At 39.8% G+C, this 24329-nt stretch overlaps 1 protein-coding gene across 1 annotated transcript; it reads right to left on the bottom strand.

Moving 5' to 3' along the window:
- Positions 1-2358: 2358 nt before the first annotated feature.
- On the bottom strand, positions 2359-20899 carry STX17 (syntaxin 17). Its single transcript, XM_067467234.1, has 8 exons — positions 20822-20899; positions 17654-17803; positions 14913-14978; positions 12136-12364; positions 9135-9253; positions 8980-9030; positions 6576-6662; positions 2359-3503 (listed from the first exon to the last, which is right to left on the bottom strand). The coding sequence occupies exons 2-8, from the start codon at positions 17771-17773 to the stop codon at positions 3264-3266; spliced, it is 912 nt and encodes a 303-aa protein (XP_067323335.1). The 5' UTR covers positions 17774-17803; positions 20822-20899; the 3' UTR covers positions 2359-3263.
- Between the last annotated feature and the right edge of the window lie 3430 nt (positions 20900-24329).

The raw sequence follows: 24329 nt of genomic DNA, 5'->3' as shown, positions 1-24329 counted from the left end.
GTTGGAGATTAGCCAGGATTGACAGCAAACTCAGTGTTTATGTCTCTCCGAAAGGCTTCGTCTGATAAAGGGGAAATGTGTGGGGAAGCGAAACCAGTTTCTGAGTTTTGGGATATAAGGTTTGCCTCAAGGGGAAACCTGTTAGATCAGGCATCATTTGGAAACCAAGTTCATGGGTCATGGAAATCCTGTTCAAGGAGTCTTGTTACTGTGGAGTTTTTTAGCCTTTTGGATTGTCTTTGCATCTTGTCTGGTTAAATGTTGTCTTGGATTGCTTTTATTACTTGTGTGGACATTGCTTTGTGTTCCTGCTTTTTATGGACTTATTACTTTTTGGAAACTTATTTTCTTACAAGCATTTATTTCTTCTGGCTATTTACTAGGCTTCAATAAAAGAAGATTTGTTTCTTCACTCTTTGTGTGGTGTGTTTTAAAGTCAGAGGGCTTCTTCCTGACCTGGAGTGCAACAGGCGTTTATATATCTGTGGAATAGTGTCCAGGGTGGGAGAAAAAACTCTTTGTCTGTTGGAGACAAGTGTGAACGTTGCTATTGGGCACCTTGATTAGCATTTAATGGCCTAGCAATTTCAAGGTCTGGCTTCTTACTGCCTGGGGGAATCCTTTGTTGGGAGATGATTAGCTGTCCCTAATTGTTTCTTGTCTGGAGTTCCCCTGTTTTTCAATGTTGTTCTTTATTTACTGTTATGATTTTAGAGTTTTTTAATACTAATAGCTAGATTTTGTTCCTTTTCATGGTTTACTCTTCCCTGTTGAAATTGCCCACATGTTTGTGGATGTCAATGGCTTCTCTGTGTAGCCTGACATGGTGGTTGTGAGAGTGGTCCAGCATTTCTGTGTTCTCAAATAATATGCTGTGCCCAGATTGGTTCATCATGTGCTCTGCTATGGCTGACTTCTCTGGCTGAAGGAGTCTGCAGTGCCTTTCATGTTCCTTGATTCGTGTTTGGATGCTGCACAGAATCCAGGTCTAAGCACACAAGTCTACATAGGGACCACCAAACGCAGCATTGCCCAAACACAAATTATTGGAGAACACAGAAATGCTGGACCTCTCTCACAACCACCATGTCAGGCTACACAAAGAAGCCACTGAGATCCACAAGCATGTGGACAATTTCAAGAGAAAGGAGGAAATCATGAATATGGACAAAATCTGGCTACCAGTATTTAAAAAACTCTAAAATATGAACAGTAAATAAAGATCAACACTCAAACACAGGGGAATTCCAGACAGAAAACAATCAGGGCCAGCTAATCACCTCCCAACAAAGGATTCCCCCAGGCAGGAAGCAGCCAGACCTTGAAACTGTTACAGTAAGTTGTAGCAGGACCAAGTGTGTATGTGTGTTTGTGTTGAAGAAAAACCTTATGATGGTAATTATGATGTGCAGCTGGTAATGTAGGTCAACCAGCAAACTTGGATCACACCCGATAGGGTATAACTGTATAGGTTTTTAGAATACATTTCTGGAGAGCTTTACAGTAAGTTGTAGCAGGACCAAGTGTGCATGTGTGTTTGTGTTGAAGAAAAACCTTATGATGGTAATTATGATGTGCAGCTGGTAATGTAGGTCAACCAGCAAACTTGGATCACACCCGATAGGGTATAACTGTATAGGTTTTTAGAATACATTTCTGGAGAGCTTTACAGTAAGTTGTAGCAGGACCAAGTGTGCATGTGTGTTTGTGTTGAAGAAAAACCTTATGATGGTAATTATGATGTGCAGCTGGTAATGTAGGTCAACCAGCAAACTTGGATCACACCCGATAGGGTATAACCGTATAGGTTTTTAGAATACAGTTCTGGAGAGCTTTTTCTCTGAGGAGATCTATGCTCAAAGGCTCTGCTCTGAGGAGCAGGTTGAAGAGAAGCTTTCATGCTTTCAAGATGGAATAGCTGTTTGCTCAAGGTTTATGTTTTGCTTTCTCATTTGACTTAAGATGAAGATGCCTTATTTTGTGTTACTTACAAAGAGTATATAAGTTTCTTGCACTGTTTGTTTTTTGTGTGCAACATTGCAATTTTGCATTTCATCTCTGTTTTTTTGTTCATCTCTACTCTTGTCTGTGTGTCTTGTGCATGGGACATGGCTAAGATCCGCTTGCTGCACAACAGAAACTGCTAGGCCATTAGTGCTAATCAAGGTGGACAATTACAACATTCACACTTGCCTCCAAAAGAAAAGAGTTCTTTCTTCCTCCCTGGACTTTCCACAGATATATGAACCTCACTTGCCTAGTTTCCAACAGACTCACAACCTCTGCAGGCGAAACGTCAGGAGAGAATGCTTCTGGAATACGGCCAGACAGCCCAGAAAACTCACAACAACCCAGTGATTCCAGCCATGAAAGCCTCCGACAAAACATTAGAACTCTTTTTGTTAAAATAAGACATAACTCTCATTCAGAAACCATAATATCCCAGTGAAACTGGTCACTCCTGAATGCCCATTCCAGCGAAAGGCATCTGATTGGCACAGTATTGGCATCGTCTTTGGGTGATATAATAAGGCCGGCTATTATCGTATGGATATGAAAAGGCATTTAGAGAAAAGCCAGGTACGATGAAGTAGCTTTATGAAGGCAAGGTTTCGTCCTGACAAGCTCGTTTTTAAGGACATACCGGCCCAAAAAATTAAAAAGGGTTGAGAATTGTCAATATTTGAAGGAGACGCTAAGGAATACAGACTTGCAAACGTTCCCCTTTGGCTCCCAATTCTGATTTTGCTCAAAGCTAAACTGCTTTGGAAGACAGATGGATAGTCCTGGCTTGAGGTCCATAAACTTATGAACGTTTTAAAAACTAAAATCTTAATAATATTGGGGAGAAGGAGAGAAGCCCTCCTCACTTAAGCCAGATGGGGGGAAATGAGCTGCAAAGTCCAAAGCCATTAAAAACAACACAAAGTGACCTATGTGCAAATGAGTAAAACATCCGAGGAAGAGGGACGTTGTCAAGGCACTCAGCAATTTCTGCTTCAAATACAGTCTCCATGTCCGCCTATACTGCATAAAGGCATATTTGGAAGAAGAAACCCCCTCCAAGGCTTGCCTTTCCTCTCCTTTTCTGTTGCCACCCTTCTGGAAAGGAAAAGAAGGCTGGTTTTCTCTCCAAGAAAGTCTGCCATGGCTGCCGCTTCCGGATCAGGAATGACTCAAGGACGGATCCGATTCGAAGATATCCAAGCCAAATCTAAAGCCAGGCCATTTTGGAAAAGAGAGAGAGGAGAAACCGGCCTCCTTCAGCTGCTCTTCCGGTCACTCTGACCCTGGAAGTCCGGGCAACTGGAGGAGAGCTCTTCAATCACCTTCCGCTTCTTCCTCTGGATGAGTTTCCCGCCCGTGAAGCCCAGCACGCCTCCGCCGATGGCCGCAGCAACACCGGCGATCTTGAAGCCGGCCAGGAGCCCGATGGGGCCCCCCACCATGCCGCCCAGCACGGCCCCCGCGACCGGGAGCGCCGCCAGCTTGTACTTGGCAGCCTGAGAGAAAGAAGGCAGAAGGGTCACCATTAGAACAGGCCTTCAGGTCCCTTGATGGCATTTCATACTACATGCTAAGATGACATCATCTTGACATCACAAGATGATGTCAAGAATGGCTGGGAGAGTTGGGGAAAGAGTCATAGATTTGGAGGCAACTCCTCAAAGGCTTCCAGTCCAACCCCTTTCTGTTGTCAAAGGCTTTCATGGCCGGAATTACTGGGTTGCTGTAGGTTTTTTGGGCTATATGGCCATGTTCTAGAAGCATTCTCTCCTGATGTTTCACCTGCATCTATGGCAAGCATCCTCAGAGGTTGTGAGACCTCACAACCTCTGAGGATGCTTGCTGTAATGAATCCCTTACCTTGGCAAGCTAGCTTAGGCCTAAGAGAGTGGGCCTGGTGAAGCCACGGCATCCATTTTAGAGAAGGGAGACAGAGAGACGCCATCTTAGGTTAGGAGAAAATTAGAAGGCTAAGATTGGTTAGAAAGATGGGGGCGGAGCCTACGTGGTCTGAAAGAAAAATTGGCATTGAATGTTTGCCATATGTGTGTACACTGTAATCCGCCTTGAGTCCCCTGCGGGGTGAGAAGAGCGGAATATAAAAGCTGTAAATAAATAAATAAATAAATAAATAAATAAGTGACTTTTGAGCTGAGGCTTGAGTTCCCAGATTGTCAGTTGGAGCTTGGAAAGGGCTGAGAGAAGAAGGGTGTTAGCGAGAGCAGCTTGGGTTAGTCTTTTGAGTAGTATTCAGAATAACTATCGAGAAACATAGCTAGAATACTGTGTGGAGCAGTACCCCCATTAGTGGTCTGTTCTTTTCCTAAAGAAGGCTAGTTCAGGCTTTTGGCTAGATTCCAAAGGCGGATTTTTGGGAGTTACTTTCAGAGATTCATTTCCTGAAGTAATTTTCTGTGGTGACTAGAAGACTTGTAACCCAGAAGTTTTCTAAGATCTTTGCTCAAACGTATCCACAAGCTTTTTTATGCCAGTATTTTACTGAAACCATCAAGCATTTGTACCTGAAATATTCAAACCTGTTCAATAAACATTCTTGTTATTTTTATCAACTTATACCAGCCTCAGTGTGAATACCTTTGTGGTTAAAACATTATTCCAGTCAGCTTTCAGCAGCCTCTAAAAATACTATAGTAATACAGAGTGTGTTACTGAGCAACCTCTCAAGAATACCTCAGCTTGTTTATTGTTAATATGGTGGCAGCGGAAATCTTTTGAAAAATCAGTTTAATTCTCTCAGTTTCAGTGGTCCCCAGTTCCTAGCTTTTAAATATACAGTTGGTTTATCAACAACCATACTCCCTATATTATTTTGGTGAGCTAGCCAGTAGTGGAGGTGTGCCTCGTTATAATTTGGCTGAGCAGCGTTGTGGGATTATTTTCCAATATTTCCCTGTCTGATAAATCAAATTTTAAAATCTTCTCTGCTACCCTCCTGCTGATCGTTATACTTGCCATAGATGCAGGTGAAACATCAGGAGAGAATGCTTCTAGAAAATGGCCATATAGCCCGAAAAACCTACAACAACCCAATCCCTGTTAGAAAGAAATGTCAAAGTATTTCTAATCATAGAATACAATACTGTTTGATGAACATGTGGAATACTGATAGCACCTGGGTAGTGACTGAAAAGAGCTACAGTGGCACAATGGGTTAAACTGGACTGTTGACCTGAAGGTTGGGTTGCTGAAGGTTGCCAATTCAAATCTACGAGATGTGGTGAGCTCCCAGCTGTCAGCTCTAGCATGCAGGGACATGCGAGAAGCCTCCCAGCAGGGTGGTAACACATCCGGGTGTCCCCTGGGCAACGTCTTTGTTGACGGCCCATTCTCTCACACTTGAAGCAACCCTTAGAATCATAGAATCAAAGAGTTGGAAGAGACCTCCTGGGCCATCCAGTCCAACCCCATTCTGCCAAGAAGCAGGAATATTGCATTCAAATCACCCCTGACAGATGGCCATCCAGCCTCTGTTTGAAAGCTTCCAAAGAAGGAGCCTCCACCACACTCCGGGGCAGAGAGTTCCACTGCTGAACGGCTCTCACAGTCAGGAAGTTCTTCCTCATGTTCAGATGGAATCTCCTCTCTTGAAGTTTGAAGCCATTGTTCCATTGTGTCCTAGTCTCCAGGGAAGCAGAAAACAAGCTTGCTCCCTCCTCCCTGTGGCTTCCTCTCACATATTTATACATGGCTATCATATCCCCTCTCAGCCTTCTCTTCTTCAGGCTAAACATGCCCAGCTCCTTAAGCCGCTCCTCATAGGGCTTGTTCTCCAGCCCTATGAGGCTATGTGTCTGCAGGCTGTGTGTCTGCAGGACCCTTGTGTCTGCAGGACTGAAGACTGACAAGTCGTAGGTTCAAATCCAGGGGGAGCGTGGATGAGCTCCCTCTGTCAGCTCCAGCTCCCCTTGTGGGGACATGAGGGAAGCCTCCCACAAGGATGGTAAAACATCAAAACGCCCAGGCATTCCCTGGGCAACGTCCTTACAGGCAGCCAATTCTCTCACACCAGAAGCAACTTGCAGTTTCTCAAGTCGCTCCTGACACAAGAAAAAAAAATAGCCTAGAATCACATTGGCTTTTCTAGATTCAGTTGTGGCCTATTAATACTCCTAGATCCCTTCAGGTTAGTGATACAAAGGAGTCCCCGGTGGCGCAGTGGGTTAAAGCTCTGTGCCAGCAGGACTGAAGACCGACAGGTCGCAGGTTCGAATCCGGGGAGAGGCGGATGAGCTCCCTCTATCAGCTCCAGCTCCTCATGCGGGGACATGAGAGAAGCCTCCCACAAGGATGATAAAAACATTAAATTATCCAGGCGTCCCCTGGGCAACGTCCTTGCAGACGGCCAATTCTCTCACAACAGAAGCGACTTGCAGTTTCTCAAGTTGCTCCTGACATGACCAAAAAAAAAAGTGTTACGAAGACGAAAAGAGTTGACATCACAGCCTTCTTTAAACACTAAAGGGAAGTCACACTGACCACTGAAAAGTCCTTCAGACATCAAAGGAAAAGTCTTTCAGACCTCAAAAACCAAACCCAAGATGACCAACCTTGGACAAACTTTTGGTCCCCTCTTCGACATTTGCAACAGCATTATTGACGTTGTCTTCAATCCGGTCAACTTTCTCCTGCTGAGCCTGGATGCAAAAGAAATGCCGTTTTAAGCCTTGCAAACGAATCCACAGAGCAGCTAACTCACCCCAAAAATGGCTTCTTAGTTTTGCATTTGATATCCCACTTTCCCCCCAACATGGGAGCCAAGATGGATCATTTTCCCTTTAGAATGAAGCCCCCAAAAGAAGAGTGTCCCTTGACCAGCAATGGATTTCCTTATCACTGGATACAAGCGAAGTCTGGACGGGGTTGCAAACTCCCAATCCCAGTGGCTTTAAATGACATTTTTATTAATATGCATCATGATTACTAGGCTTGGGCGGTTTCGTTCGTTAATTTCGTAATTCGTTATTAATTCGTATTTAAATTAGCTTACGATCCGATATTGAGCCATGTAGGAATAGTGTGAGGAGTAATTAAGAATCGAAACAATTTTTCCAATTTTCGTAATTATTTCGTAATTATTTTCGTAACATAATATAATAATATATAATATATAATACAATATATTATAATAATATAATATACAATAATATAATATAATAATATTATAATAATATAATATAATAATATATAATATATAATACAATATATTATAATAATGTAATATACAATAATATAATATAATAATATTATAATAATATAATATAATAATATATAATATAATAATATTATTATAATATAATATATAATAATATATATAATATAATAATATAATATAATATACAATAATATTATTTATTTATTTATTTACTACACTTATATACCGCAATTCTCAGCCTACTGAGAATTATATATTATATAATTATAATATTATTATTATAATATTATAATAATATAATATACAATAATATAATATAATAATATTATAATAATATAATATTATAATAATATAATATAATAATATATAATGTAATATATATTATATAATATAATAATATATAATATTATAATATTATAATAATATAATATATAATAATATATATGATATAATAATATATAATATAGTAATATTATAATAATATTATAATAATATAATATAATAATATATAATATATATAATAACATTATAATATAATATTATAATAATATAATATAATATACAATAATATAATATTATAATAATATAATATAATAATATACAATAATATAATATAATAATATTATAATAATATAATATATAATAATATATATAATATAATAATATAATATAATAATATTATAATAATATAATATAATATACAATAATATTTATTTATTTATTTATTTATTTACTACACATATATTTATTTACTACACTTATATCTACTGAGAATTATATATTATATAATTATAATATTATTATAATAATATTATAATAATATAATATATAATAATATATATGATATAATAATATATAATATAGTAATATTATAATAATATTATAATAATATAATATAATAATATATAATATATATAATAACATTATAATATAATATTATAATAATATAATATAATATACAATAATATAATAATATACAATAATATAATATAATAATATTATAATAATATAATATATAATAATATATATAATATAATAATATAATATAATAATATTATAATAATATAATATAATATACAATAATATTTATTTATTTATTTATTTATTTACTACACATATATTTATTTACTACACTTATATCTACTGAGAATTATATATTATATAATTATAATATTATTATAATAATATAATAATAATATAATATATAATAATATATATGATATAATAATATATAATATAGTAATATTATAATAATATTATAATTATATAATATAATATACAATAATATAATATAATAACATTATAATATAATATTATAATTATATAATATAATATACAATAATATAATATTATAATAATATAATATAATAATATATAATATTATAATAATATAATAATATGATAATAATATAATATAATATAATATAATATATAATAATATAATATAATATAATATATAATAATATAATATAATATAATATATAATAATATAATATAATATAATATAGTTGTTGTTTGTTTTATCACACCAACAGTCAACAACAGAGGGAGAGGGAAGCTTCAGAAGTTCCCCCTGTCCCATTTGGAGGTCTTTTTAGCATATTGCGCAATCGCGTCCGCCATTAACGAATCAATTCGAAATTTACGAAATTTCGTAAATTTCAAAAAAATTTAAAAAAAAATCGGAATTCTTTTAAAAAACGAAATGCAATGGACCCCTAAAAACGAAACGAGTTTAGAAACAAATTTTTCCGTTGTTACCCAAGCCTAATGATTACATTTCAAAATGTTTTGCTTACATTCACCAGGAGAGAGAAATCCGTCACCAAGTTGCCGAGTTCAATCAGGTCCTACAACGAGACCACAGGGCCAGGATTACTTTTATCTTATTGTCCAAGGAAATGGTAACAATAAGCAAAGGAATTGCCAACAGCAAGGGAAGCGTGACCTATACCTCTTCCAGCGTCTCCCAGGATTCTGCCGCATTTTGATCCTGGGGGATTTCGGGAAGTGGGGAAAACATCTGGGTCAAATTCTCCGAACTTCCTTCGTCTCCAGTGTTATAAAACGTTTCTGGGTGGAAACAGGACAAATGGGTGTAGACGTAAAATATCAAGGTGAAACAAATGTAAGAGACACCACTTAGGCAGAAAATGCCTATATGGCCATGTTCTAGAGGCATTCTCTCCTGACGTTTTGCCTGCATCTATGGCAAGCATCCTCAGAGGTAGTGAGGTCTGTTGGAACTAGGAAAAAGGTTTATATATCTGTGGAATGACCAGGGTGAGACAAAGGACTCTTGTCTGTTGGAGCTAGGTGTGAATGTTTCAGCTGAGCACCTTGATGAGCATTTGATGGATTGCTGTAGTTTTTTCGGGCTATATGGCCATGGTCTAGAGGCATTCTCTCCTGACATTTCGTCTGCATCTATAGCAAGCATCCTCAGAGGTAGTGAGGGCTGTTGGAACTAGGAAAATGGGGTTTATATATCTGGGGAATGACCAGGGTGGGACAAAGGACTCTAGGCTGCTGGAGCTAGGTGTGAATGTTTCAACTGAGCACCTTGATTAGCATTTGATGGGTTGTTGTAGGTTTTTTGGGGCTATATGGCCATGTTCTAGAGGCATTCTCTCCTGACGTTTCGCCTGCATCTATGGCAAGCATCCTCAGAGTTTGTGAGGTCTGTTGGAACTAGGAAAAAGGGTTTATATGTCTGTGGAATGACCAGGGTGGGACAAAGGACTCTAGTCTGCTGGAGCTAGGTGTGAATGTTTCAACTAACCAACTTGATTAGCATTTGATGGTCTAGAGGCATTCTTTCCTGACATTTCGCCTGCATCTATGGCAAGCACCCTCAGAGGTAATGAGGTCTGTTGGAACTAGGAAAAAGGGTTTATATATCTGTGGAATGACCAGGGTGGGACAAAGGACTCTTGTCTGCTGGAGCTAGGTGTGAATGTTTCAACTGAGCACCTTGATTAGCATTTGATGGGTTGTTGTAGGTTTTTTCGGGCTATATGGCCATGGTCTAGAGGCATTCTCTCCTGACGTTTCGCCTGCATCGATGGCAAGCATCCTCAGAGGTTGTGAGGTCTGTTGGAACTAGGAAAAAGGGTTTATATGTCTGTGGAATGACCAGGGTGGGACAAAGGACTCTAGTCTGCTGGAGCTAGGTGTGAATGTTTCAACTAACCAACTTGATTAGCATTTGATGGTCTAGAGGCATTCTTTCCTGACATTTCGCCTGCATCTATGGCAAGCACCCTCAGAGGTAATGAGGTCTGTTGGAACTAGGAAAAAGGGTTTATATATCTGTGGAACGACCAGGGTGGGACAAAGGACTCTTGTCTGCTGGAGCTAGGTGTGAATGTTTCAACTGAGCACCTTGATGAGCATTTGATGGGGTGTTGTAGGTTTTTTTCTGGCTATATGGCCATGTTCTAGAGGCATTCTCTCCTGACGTTTCACCTGCATCTATGGCAAACATCCTCAGAGGTTGTGAGGTCTGCTGGAACTAGGAAAATGGGTTTATATATCTGTGGAATGACCAGGGTGGGACAAAGAGCTCTTGTCTGCTGGAGCTAGGTGTGAATGTCTCAACTGACCACCTTGATGACCATTTGATGGCCTGGCAGTGCCTGGGGCAATCTTTTGTTGAGAGGTGATTAACTGTCCCAGATTGTTTTTCCTCTGTTGTTTTGCTGTTGTAATTTTTGAGTTTTTTAATACTGGTAGCCAGATTTTGTTCATTTTCATGGTTTCCTCCTTTCTGTTGAAATTGTCCACATGCTTCTTGTGGATTTCAATGGCTTCTCTGCGTATTTATTATTATTTATTTATTGACTTTACTTCTATACCGCTTTTGTCAGCCCTTAGGCGACTCAAAGCGGTTTACATAATACAAAATCACAAGACAGTATCAAAAGCAGGTTAAAACACATTACACATTCTACATAACAATCAATATCAGAAGACAATCATTGTCATAATCATATCGCCTCAACAACAAATCAGAATCCTTTCTCGCAATCCTTTGTTCCATATTCCTATGTTCGATTGCACCGTGTTCCTATATTCCATTGCACTGATTAGCCAAACGCTTGTTCGAAGAGCCAGGTCTTCACCTTCCTCTGGAACGCCAGCAGCAAGGGAGCCTGTGTGATGTCTGCAGGTAGGGCATTCCATAGCCGAGGGGCCACCACCGAGAAGGCCCTGTCTCTCGTCCCCGCCAGGCGCGCCTGCGATGCAGGCGGGACCGAGAGCAGGGCCTCCCCAGACGATCTTAACGTCCTGGTCGGTTCATAGGTGGAGATGCGTTCGAAGAGGTAAGGAGGGCCGGAACCGTTTAGGGCTTTATAGGCTAGCTCCAGCACTTTGAATTGTGCCCGGGAGCAAATTGGCAGCCAGTGGAGCTGGCGCAACAGCGGAGTGGTGTGCTCCCTGAGTGCCGCTCCTGTTAGTAACCTGGCTGCCGAGCGCTGGACCATTTGAAGCTTCCGAGCAGTCTTCAAGGGCAACCCCACGTAGAGAGCGTTGCAGTAGTCTAAACGGGATGTAACCAGAGCGTGGACCACCGTGGTCAAGTCAGACTTCCCAAGGTACGGGCGCAGCTGGTTTTAATTGTGCAAAAGCTCCCCTGACCACCGCCAACATCTAATCAACTTTCAACAAAAGACTGCCCCAGGCACTGCCAGGACATCAAATGCTAATCAAGGTGGTCAGTTGAAATATTCACTCCTATCTCCAACAGACAAGAGTTCTTTGTCCCACCCTGGTCGAATATAAGCCCAGGGGGACTTTTTCAGTCTAAAAAAAGGGCTTATACTCGAGTATATACAGTAACCTGTTACGGACATATTTATGAAACTTAAACCACTTCTGATGGCAAGAATTTCGCATAAAGGACGGTCACTTTGTTACTAAGAATACCCTGATTTGAATCGGCCCCGACAGACCTGTTCCTACGGTGGTAGACCTGGTTAAAGAAGCCGAAAGTGACCCGTCTGCCTCTCTGAACTGCTTCTTAAGCTCTTCGGCAGACTCCGAATGCAGCTGCAGGAACTCCCTGATGGCCGAAGAAGCCTGGTCCTTCACCGGGTGGATCAGTCTCTGCAAAGTCAGCATGTCTTCCTTCCGGACCCGCAAACAAAGCGTCTCCATCTCTCGGATGTTGGCTCGCAATTGCTGCAAAGGTTCAAAAAGACACAGATTTAGGGGGACACACCCCAGCGAGAAGTATTATTTCCATACTCAAAGCAAAACAATAAAGATGCAGGAGACAGCTCCAAAGACAAAGGTTCAAATCTCCTCTTGGCCATGGGACTAACTGGCTGATCTGGGGCCAGTCATAGAATCATAGAATCAAAGAGTTGGAAGAGACCTCATGGGCCATCCAGTCAACCCCATTCTGTCAAGAAGCAGGAATGTTGCATTCAAATCACCCCTGACAGATGGCCATCCAGCCTCTGCTTAAAAGCTTCCAAAGAAGGAGCCTCCACCACACTCCGGGGCAGAGAGTCCCACTGCTGAACGGCTCTCACAGTCAGGAAGTTCTTCCTCATGTTCAGATGGAATCTCCTCTCTTGTAGTTTGAAGCCATTGTTTCGCGTCCTAGTCTCCAGGGAAGCAGAAAACAAGCTTGCTCCCTCCTCCCTGTGGCTTCCTCTCACATATTTATACATGACTATCATATCTCCTCTCAGCCTTCTCTTCTTCAGGCTAAACATGCCCAGCTCCTTAAGCCGCTCCTCATAGGGCTTGTTCTTCAGACCCTTGATCATTTTAGTCACCCTCCTCTGGACACATTCCAGCTTGTCCATATCTCTCTTGAATTGTGGTGCCCAGAATTGGACACAATATCCCATGTGTGGTCTAACCAAAGCGGAATAGAGCATGGGGAGCATGACTTCCCTGGATCTAGACACTATGCTCCTCTTGATGCAGGCCAAAATCCCAGTCTTAAGAAGGAGGGAGCAAGCTTGTTTTCTGCTTCCCTGGAGATTAGGATGCAATGGAACAATGGCTTCAAACTGCAAGAGAGGAGATTCCATCTGAACATGAAGAAGAACTTCCTGACTGTGAGAGCCGTTCAGCAGTGGAACTCTCTGCCCCAGAGTGTGGTGGAGGCTCCTTCTTTGGAGGCTTTTAAACAGAGGCTGGATGGCTATCTGTCAGGGGTGATTTGAATTCAATATTCCTGCTTCTTGGCAGAATGGGGTTGGACTGGATGGCCCATGAGGTCTCTTTCAACTCTTTGCTTCTATGATTCTATTATTCTAGGGCAGTGGTTCTCAAACTTTCTGATGCTGTGACCCCTTAATACAGTTCTATATGTTGTGCTGACCCCCAACCATGAAATTATTTTTGTTGCTACTTCATAACTGCAGTTTTGTTACTGTTAGGAATCATCATGCAAATAACTGATATGTAAGGTATATTTTAATTCAGTGGATCAAATTTGGCAAATACCCAATACGCCCACATTTGAATACTGGTGGAGTGGGGGGGGGGGGCTGATTTTGTCGTTTGGGAGTTGTAGTTGGTGGGAGTTATAGTTTACCTACAATCAAAGAGCATTCTGAACTCCACCAACGATGGCATTGAACCAAATTTGGCAGACAGAACTCCCATGCCCAACAGAAAATATTGGAAGGGTTTGGTGGGCATTGACCTTGAGTTTGGGAGTTGTAGTTCACCTACATCCAAGGAGCACTGTGGACTCAAACAATAATAGATCTGGACCAAACTTCACACAAATACTCAATATGCCCAAATGTGAACACTGGTGGTGTTTGGGGAAATTAAAGCTTTGTATTTGGGAGTTGTTGAAGTGACTGGACTGACCTTGAGGGAGCTGGGGGTGGTAACGGCTGACAGGGAGCTCTGGCGTGGGCTGGTCCATGAGGTCACGAAGAGTCGGAGACGACTGAACGAATGAACAACAACAATTTGGGAGTTGTAGTTGCTGAGATGTATAGTTCACCTACAATCAAAGAGTCCCTTGAACCCCACCAACGATAGAATTGGCCCAAACTTCCAACACAGAACCCCCATGACCAACAGAATGTACTGGAGGGATTTGGGATGAATTTACACTGATTTAGGGGAGATGTAGTTCACCTTCCAACTTTCTGATGGGTCTTTGGTGACCCCTCTGGCACCCCCTCACGACCCCCCCCAGGGGTCCCGACCCCCAGGTTGAGAAACGCTGTTCTAGGGGATGAGCTGGAGATGTCTCTGCACATCTGGGCATTGTTCACTCTATAACTCAGCATGGATTATACATTTTTCTTATTTAAACTATAAATATTGCCATTTTTTTCTTGAAGTGACACCCCACCCAAGTTATGCTCAGGTTTTTGGCAAATTTTGACACACCAACCGCAAAAAGTTGCCCATCACTGGTATAGGGCTTTATAAGTCAAAACCAGCACTTTGAATTGAGCTCAGGAGTGGACCGGCAGCCAGTGGAGCTGGCACAACAAGGGGGTGGTGTTTTCCCTATATGTCGCTCTAGTTAGCAATCTGGCTGCAGCCCTTTCGATTAGTTGTAGTTTCCAAACAGTCTTCAAAGGCAGCCCCACGTAGAGTGCGTTGCAGTAATCTATTCGGGATGTAACAAGAGCGTGGACCACCGTAATGTGGTCGACTAAGACTCCCTTTCACGCAAACATTGTCAAAGCAGGAATCACAATAATCCACAACAGTTTCCTGTCTAAACTCCAATCTTTACCTGGACAGTACGGCCTGCATTGATGTGTTCTTGGTGTAACCTGTCCCATAGTCCACACCTCTGGTACTAGAAATAAAGAGAATAGAGAAAAAATTACCATCCATTTCGTAGTCACTCATTGTTGGTTGAAACTAGAGGCAGGAATAATAACTAATCCTTTTTCATTTCTGAATGGCTCCAAGTTGCAAACTCTTGTGTACAAACAACTTGGAAATTCCTGGCAAGGAAGAAGAGAAATGTGGTCTGACGCATAGAAAACCTCTTCTATATCGGACTGTAACTTAAATCAGAGTTTGGCAAACGTGTAGTTTTATGTACAACAACTTCCATAATGGTTTGCTGTGAGTTTTCCAGTTTTTCTGGCCACGTTCCAGAAGCATTCTCTCCTGACGTTTCACCTACATCTATGGCAGGCATCTTCAGAGGCTGTGAGGATGTTTATATCCCTGTGGAATGATGTCCAGGGTGGAAAAAATAACTTTTGTTTGAGTTAATTGTGAGGTAAATGTGAATGTTGCAATTGGCCACCTTGATTACCATTGCATAGCCTTGCAGCTTCAAAGCTTGACTGTTTCCTGCCTTCCAGTTTTAAAAATCTGGCAAATAGTACTAAAAAAAACGCTAAAAAATCAGGAGAGTAAATAGGTGAGGGAAAGAACTCTTGTCTGCTTGAGGCAGGTGTGAATTTTGCAATTGGCCACTTTAATTAGAACTGAATAGCCTAGCAGCTTCAAAGCTTGGCTGCTTCCTGCCTTCCAGTTTAAAAAATCTGGCAAATAGTATTAAAAAAACACTAAAAATCAGGTGAGGGAAAGAACTCTTGTCTGCTTGAGGCAGGTGTCAATGTTGCAATTGGCCACCTTGATTAGCATTGCATAGCCTTGCAGCTTCAAAGCTTGGCTGCTTCCTGCCTTCCAGTTTTAAAAATCTGGCAAATAGTAAAAAAAAAAAAAAAACTAAAAAATCAGGAGAGTAAATAGGTGAGGGAAAGAACACTTGTCTGCTTGAGGCAGGTGTGAATGTTGCAGTTGGCCACCTTGATTAGCGTTGCATAGCCTTGCAGCTTCAAAGCTTGGCTGCTTCCTGCCTTCCAGTTTTAAAAATCTGGCAAATAGTACTAAAAAAAACACTAAAAATCAGGGGAGTAAATAGGTGAGGGAAAGAACTCTTGTCTGCTTGAGGCAGGTGTGAATGTTGCAATTGCCACCTTGATTAGCATTGCATAGCCTTGCAGCTTCAAAGCTTGGCTGCTTCCTGCCTTCCAGTTTTAAAAATCTGGCAAATAGTAAAAAAAACAAAAACTAAAAAATCAGGAGAGTAAATAGGTGAGGGAAAGAACACTTGTCTGCTTGAGGCAGGTGTGAATGTTGCAGTTGGCCACCTTGATTAGCGTTGCATAGCCTTGCAGCTTCAAAGCTTGGCTGCTTCCTGCCTTCCAGTTTTAAAAATCTGGCAAGTAGTACTAAAAAAAATGCTAAAAATCAGGAGAGTAAATAGGTGAGGGAAAGAACTCTTGTCTGCTTGAGGCAGGTGTGAATGTTGCAATTGGCCACCTTGATTAGCATTGCATAGCCTTGCAGCTTCAAAGCTTGGCTGCTTCCTGCCTACTAGTATTAAAAATCTGGCAAATAGTACTAAAAAAAACGCTAAAAATCAGGAGAGTAAATAGGTGAGGGAAAGAACTCTTGTCTGCTTGAGGCAGGTGTGAATGTTGCAGTTGGCCACCTTGATTAGCATTGCATAGCCTTGCAGCTTCAAAGCTTGGCTGCTTCCTGCCAGAGAGTTTTAAAAATCTGACTAAGTCTACTTAAAAAACCTCTAAAAATCAGACAGGTGTGAATGTTGCAATTGGTCACCTTGATTAGCACTGAACAGCCTAGCAACTTCAAAGCTTGGCTGCTTCCTGCCTACCAGTATTAAAAATCTGGCTAAGTCTACTAAAAAAACCTCTAAAAATCAGGAGAGTAAATAAAGAACAACACTCACAAACAGGGGAATTCCAGACAAGAAACCATCAGGGCCAGCTAATCACCTCCCAACAAAGGATTCCCCCAGGCAGGAAGTAGCCAAGCTCTGAAGCTGCAAGACTATTCAATGCTAATCAAGGTGCATCTTGATTAGCACTGAATAGCACATCTAATCACCTCTCAACAAAAGATTCCCCCAGGCACTGCCAAGCCGTCAAATGCTAATCAAGGTGGTCAGTTGAAACATTCACACCTAGCTCCAACAGACAAGAGTCCTTTGTCCCACCCTGGTCATTCCACAGATATATAAACCCATTTTTCCTAGTTCCAACAGACCTCACTACCTCTGAGGATGCTTGCCATAGATGCAGGCGAAACGTCAGGAGAAAATGCCTCTAGAACACGGCCATATAATCCGGAAAAACCTACAACAACCCAGTGATTAGCATTGATTTCACCTTTTCAAGCTGTGAATTTAGGTGGCATTCAGGAGATTATTGGACTAAAGGTAAACACTTCCTGCAATATCGCCCTTGGTGGAAAACAAAGATTAAATGGAAACACAGACAATAATCCTGCTCATTCCCAGTCCAGGAAAACATGGCTTGATCCAGATGGTGTGCCTACTGTGCAGATTGGTAGGTCTCACTTTCAACATTTGAAAAGTCAAAATATTTCAGCTTGGCTTAATTCAAACATTGAGACGTTTTCCCGCCCATGTGCCTAATGCATACTTTAAAATTAAAGGGAAAACAACAACCACCGCCACCAAACCTTTTCAATGTTTATCTGATGCTTCCGCAACCGCTCCAGATCTGTCGGAATGGCGACTTTAATGAACTTCTGGATGGCTGGCTCAAGGCGACGCAAGTTAACCTTCTCATCGTCAGGCATTGTTTCCAGGGTCAGCCAGTCTTCATTTGCCTATAAATAATGTGGAAAATCAAATATTATAACTGTAAGTAACAATTGGACTCATCAGTTCAAGGACTAACAGGATTCAGTCTGTATTGTTGAAGGCTTTCATGGCCGGAATCACTGGTTTGTTGTAGGTTTTTCCGGGCTATATGGCCATGGTCTAGAGGCATTCTCTCCTGACGTTTCGCCTGCATCTGTGGCAAGCATCCTCAGAGGTTGTGAGGTCTGTTGGAACTAGGAAAATGCGTTTATATATCTGTGGAATGACCAGGGTGGGACAAAGGACTCTTGTCTGCTGGAGCTAGGTGTGAATGACTCAACTGACCACCTTAATGACCATTTGATGGCCTGGCAGTGCCTGGGGCAATCTTTTGTTGAGAGGTGATTAGATGTCCTTGTTTGTTTCCTTTCTGTTGTTGTGCTGTTGTAATTTTGCAGAATTCAGTCTCCTCTCGCTTTTTCTGTGCACAGGTTGAACACCCTAGATCGAGAATTGCAGAATTCCAAAATACTGCAAAATTGTATTGTCAAAGGCTTTCATGGCCGGAATCACTCAGTTCTTGTGGGTTTTTTCGGGCTATATGGGACCACACCTCTGAGGAAGCTTGCCATAGATGCAGGTGAAACGTCAGGAGAAATGCCTCTAGAACATGGCCATATAGCCCGAAAAAACCCACAAGAACTACTGCAAAATTGTCTATATGGGTAGCTGAGAGAGTGATATTTTTGCTTTCCGATAGCTCAGTATGCTTCATTCACAAAATTATTTAAACCAGCAATAGCAATGTTTGATCATTTTCTAAGGATTTTGTATAACTTTAACTGTTTGGCCTAACAGTTCTTATGTTAAATTCTATTTTAATCTTTAAGTGTCATAGATGGTAGATTGTCATTTAACACCTGCAACAAATAGTTTTTAATGCCACTTTGAGTCTTAAGAAGAGTCAGTGAGACATAAATATAATTCATAGAATCCTAGAATCAAAGAGTTGGAAGAGACCTCCTGGGCCATCCAGTCCAACCCCATTCTGCCAAGAAGCAGGAATATTGCATTCAAATCACCCCTGACAGATGGCCATCCAGCCTCTGCTTAAAAGCTTCCAAAGAAGGAGCCTCCACCACACTCCGGGGCAGAGAGTTCCACTGCTGAACGGCTCTCACAGTCAGGAAGTTCTTCCTCATGTTCAGGTGGAATCTCCTCTCTTGTAGTTTGAAGCCATTGTTCCATTGCGTCCTAGTCTCCAGGGAAGCAGAAAACAAGCTTGCTCCCTCCTCCTCCCTGTGGCTTCCTCTCACATATTTATACATGGCTATCATATCTCCTCTCAGCCTTCTCTTCTTCAGGCTAAACATGCCCAGCTCCTTAAGCCGCTCTTCATAGGGCTTGTTCTCCAGACCCTTGATCATTTTAGTCACCTTCCTCTGGGCACATTCCAGCTTGTCAATATCTCTCTTGAATTGTGGTGCCCAGAATTGGACACAATATTCCAATATAATTATTGTTATATTTATTATTAATATTATTATTATTGATATAATAATATAATATTGTATTGTTAAATCATTATTAAATGACTTCTGGGTCCAAGAAGTTACTTTCTCTGCTTTTCCAGAAATTTATTTTTTTATTTTCGTCTTTTCCTGTTGACCCAAAGCCAATCCACTATTATTGTTATTATTATTATATTTTATTATTATTATAGATATAATAATATAATAATACTGTATTTTTAAATTATTATTAAATGACTTTTTACACACAAAAAATCTTTCCTTCTTTTCCTGTTGCTTCAAAGCCAATCCACCATTATTATTATTATTATTGATATTATTTTATTTTATATTTTTATTATTTTATTTTATTGTTATATTTTATTAAATTATTGTTGTCATATTATTATATTCTTATATTCTTATATTAGTATTTTATTTTTATGTATTATTCTTTATTATAAATATATTATCACACATTCTTATTTTATATTATTTTATTTTATTATATTTATATTATTTTATTATTATATTTTATTAAATTATTGTTGTCATATTATATTCTTACATTAGTATTTTATTATTTATTATTATTATTTATTATAAATATATTATCACACATTATATTATATTATATTATTTTTACATTTCTATTATTATATTATATTTTATTAAATTATTGTTGTCATATTATTATATTCTTACATTAGTATTTTATTATTTATTATTATTATTTATTATAAATATATTATCACACATTATATTATATTATATTATTTTTACATTTCTATTATGATATTATATTTTATTAAATTATTGTTTTCATATTATTATATTCTTACATTAGTATTTTATTTTTATTTATTATTATTATTATTTATTATGAATATATTATCACACATTATATTATTTTATATTATTTTATTTTTATATTTCTATTATTTTATTATATTATTGTTGTTATATTATTATATTCTTATATTAGTATTTTATTTTTATTTATTTATTTTAATTATAAATATATTATCACATTATATTATTTTATATTATTTTATATTTCTATTATTTTATTATTATTTATTATAAATATATTATCACACATTCTATTATTTTATTTTTTATATTTCTATTATTATATTATATTTTATACTATTGTTGTCATATTATTATATTCTTATATTAGTATTTTATTTTTTTATTTATTATAAATATATTATCACACATTATACTATTTTATTATTATATTTTATTAAATTATTGTTGTCATATTCTTATATTCTTATATTAGTATTTTAATTATTATTATAAATATATGATCACACATTATATTATATTATTTTATATTATTTTATTATATTTCTATTATTTTATTATTATATTATATTATATTATTATATATTATTATTATTATCATTTTCCCCAAAACTGGGACTCAAATTAAACATCAGCAGAATTGAAATACACCCTTCAACCCCAATAAATGTATTTAATTCAATATTATATATATATTATTTCTAATTCTTTCTTTCTCACCAGAACTGAAGCAGCTCCAAACTTCACTTTCCAAACCCGGAAGAGGGAGAGCAGGGAAGGAAAACAGGAAGCCGCTCTGGAATACACCTGAGCATAGAGTCAGAGAAGCCGACTGCCCAGGATGGGACGGAACTTCCGGTTTTCGAAAAGATCGCCATTTTGCATCCCCCTCTCCGTCAATGGAATCGCCCATGGAATTAATAGAATCATAGCGTTGGAAGAGACCACTAGGGCCATAATGGGGGGGGGGGAGAAGGGAGGAGGCGGAATAAGCCCTTAATTAACTTTATCTGATATGCAGGATGTATTTTCAAATCCCAAATACCAAATATTTTGTCATTTGGGAGTTGTAGTTGCTGGGATTTATAGTTCACCTAGAATCAAAGAGCATTCTGAACTCCACCAATGATGGCATTGAACCAAATATGGCTCAATGCCATCATAAATCCCAGTTGCTGGGATTTATAGTTCGCCTGCAATCAAAGAGCATTCTGAACTCCACCAACGATGGAATTGAACCAAACTTGGCACAAAGAATTCCCATGACCAAAAGAAAATACTGGAAGGGTTTGGTGGACACTGACCTTGAGTTTTGGAGTTGTAGTTCACCTATATCCAGAGAGCACTGTGGACTCAAACAATGATGGATCTGGACCAAACTCTAGACGAATACTCAATATGCTGAAATGTGGACACTGGAGGAGTTTGAGAAAAATAGACCTTAACATTTGAGAGTTGTAGTTGCTGGGATTTATAGTTCACCTACAATGAAATAACATTCTGAACCCCACCAACGATAGAATTGGGCCAAACTTGTCACACAGAATTCCCATGAGCAACAGAAAATACTATGTTTTCTGATGGTCTTTGGTGACCCCTCTGACACCCCCTCGTGACCCCCACAGGGGTCCAGACCCCCAGGTTGAGAAACACTGCTTTAGATGCATCTATACACTGTGGATATCATGCAGTTTGACACCACTGGAACTGCCATAGTTCTGTGTTATGGAACCCTGGGATTTGTAGTTTGGTGAAGCACCCAATTCTTAGGCAGAGAAGGCTCAAGACCTTGCAAAGCTGCAACTCCCATCCTTCATTACCTCTGAGTCATGGCAGTTCAAGTTTATCTGTTGATATTTAATATTTATTTACAGTATTTTTATTCCGCCCTCCTCACCCTGCAGGGGACTCAGGGCGGATTACAATGTACACATAGATGGCAAACATTCCATGCCAAAGACACACAACAGATATAGACAGACAGTCAGAGGCTATTTAACTTCTCTGGCCGCCCGGGGAGCTGTCGCTTTCATCATCCATCTGCGACACTGATTAAGTACTTATAGAATCATAGAATCGGAAGAGACCTCATGGGCCATCCAGTCCAACCCCATTCTGCCAAGAAGCAGGAATATTGCATTCAAATCACCCCTAACAAATGGCCATCCAGCCTCTGCTTAAAAGCTTCCAAAGAAGGAGCCTCCACCACACTCCGGGGCAGAGAGTTCCACTGCTGAACGGCTCTCACAGTCAGGAAGTTCTTCCTCATGTTCAGATGGAATCTCCTCTCTTGTAGTTTGAAGCCATTGTTTCGCATCCTAGTCTCCAGGGAAGCAGAAAGGAAGCTTGCTCCCTCCTCCCTGTGGCTTCCTTTCCCATATTTATACATGGCTATCATATCTCCTCTCAGCCTTCTCTTCTTCAGGCTAAACATGCCCAGCTTCTTAAGCCGCTCCTCACAGGGCTTGTTCCCCAGGCCCTTGATCATCTTAGTCACCCTCCTCTGGATACATTCCAGCTTGTCAACATCTCTCTTGAATTGTGGTGCCCTGAATTGGACACAATATTCCAGATGTGGTCTAACCAAGGCGTAATAGAGCATGGGGAACATGACTTCCCTAGATCTAGACACTAGGCTCCTATTGATGCAGGCCAAAATCCCATTGGCTTTTTTTGCCGCCACATCACATTGTTGGCTCATGTTTAACTTCTTGTCCACAAGGACTCCAAGATCTTTTTCACACGTCCTGCTCTCGAGCCAGGCATCATCGTCCCCCATTCTGTCTCTTTGCATTTCGTTTTTCCTGCCTAAGTGGAGTATCTTGCATTTGTCACTGTTGAACTTCATTTTGTTAATTTTGCCCCATCATCTCTCTAATCTGTCAAGATCGTGTTGAATCCTGCTCCTGTCCTCTGGAGTATTGGTTATCCCTCCCCATTTGGTGTCGTCTGCAAACTTAATGATCCTGCCTTCTAGCCCTTCAGCTAAGTCATAAATGAAGATCCTGAGCAGGACCGGGCCCAGGACGGAATCCTGCTTGTGGCACTCCACTTGTCCCTTCTTTCCAGGATGAAGAGGAAGCCTTGGGGAGAATCACCCTCTGGGTTCGTCCACTTAACCAACTACAGATCCACCTCACCCATATTGGACTAGTTCATTTGCCAGAAGGTCATGTAGTAGCATAATATCAGGCCTGGGCCAACTTTGGCCCTCCAGGTGTTTTGGACTTCAACTCCCACAATTCCTAACAGCCGGTAGGCTGTTAGGAATTGTGGGAGTTGAAGTCCAAAACACCTGGAGGGCCAAAGTTGGCCCAGGCCTGGTCTAACTGCCTTAATTTTACCATGTAGATGCATCGCAAGCGTCTCCTGAAACTATATGTTGGCCTGAAACAGGTCCAGATAATGTGTTTCATCTAACAGCTTCTCAAACCGCACTTGACCCCATGGGCACTCATTCCCTTTGCCCTTCTGCAATTATCTCAGAATATATCTATATAAATAAAAATGTTATGTTCGTTTGTGGGATTAACAGAACTCAAAAACCACTGGACGAATTGGCATCAAATTTGGACACAAGACTCCTAACAACCCAATGTTTGTCCTTCACTCAAAAAAAAACCTGATTTTGTCATTTGGGAGATGTAGTTGCTGGGGTTCATAGTTCACCTACAATCAAAGAGCATTCTGAACCCCACCAACGATGGAATTGAACCAAACTTGGCACACAGTTCTCCCATGAACAACACAAAATACTGGAAGGGTTTGGAGGGGAATGTCCTTTGGTTTTGGAGTTGTAGTTCACCTACATCCAGAGATCACTGTGGACTCAAACAATGATGGATCTGGACCAGACTCTACACGAATACTCAATATGCCCAAATGTGAACACTGGTAGAGTTTGGGGAAAATAGAATCTTGACATTCGGGAGTTATAGTTGCTGGGATTTATAGTTCACCTACAATCAAAGAGCGTTCTGAACCCCACCAACGATGGAGTTGAACCAAACTTGGCACACAGTTCTCCCATGACCAACAGAAAATACTGGAAGGGTTTGGTGGGCAGTGTCCTTTGGTTTTGGAGTTGTAGTTCACCTACATCCAGAGATCACTGTGGACTCAAGCAATGACAGAACTGGACCAAACTCTACACAAATACTCAATATGACCAAATGTGAAAACTGGTAGAGTTTGGGGAAAATAGAATCTTGACATTCGGGAGTTGTAG

Source organism: Anolis sagrei, chromosome 4 (genome assembly GCF_037176765.1).
Source record: "Anolis sagrei isolate rAnoSag1 chromosome 4, rAnoSag1.mat, whole genome shotgun sequence".
Lineage (NCBI taxonomy): Eukaryota > Metazoa > Chordata > Lepidosauria > Squamata > Dactyloidae > Anolis > Anolis sagrei.
Note: the sequence above shows the minus strand (reverse complement) of the source record. Positions and strands in the feature narration are given on the sequence as shown.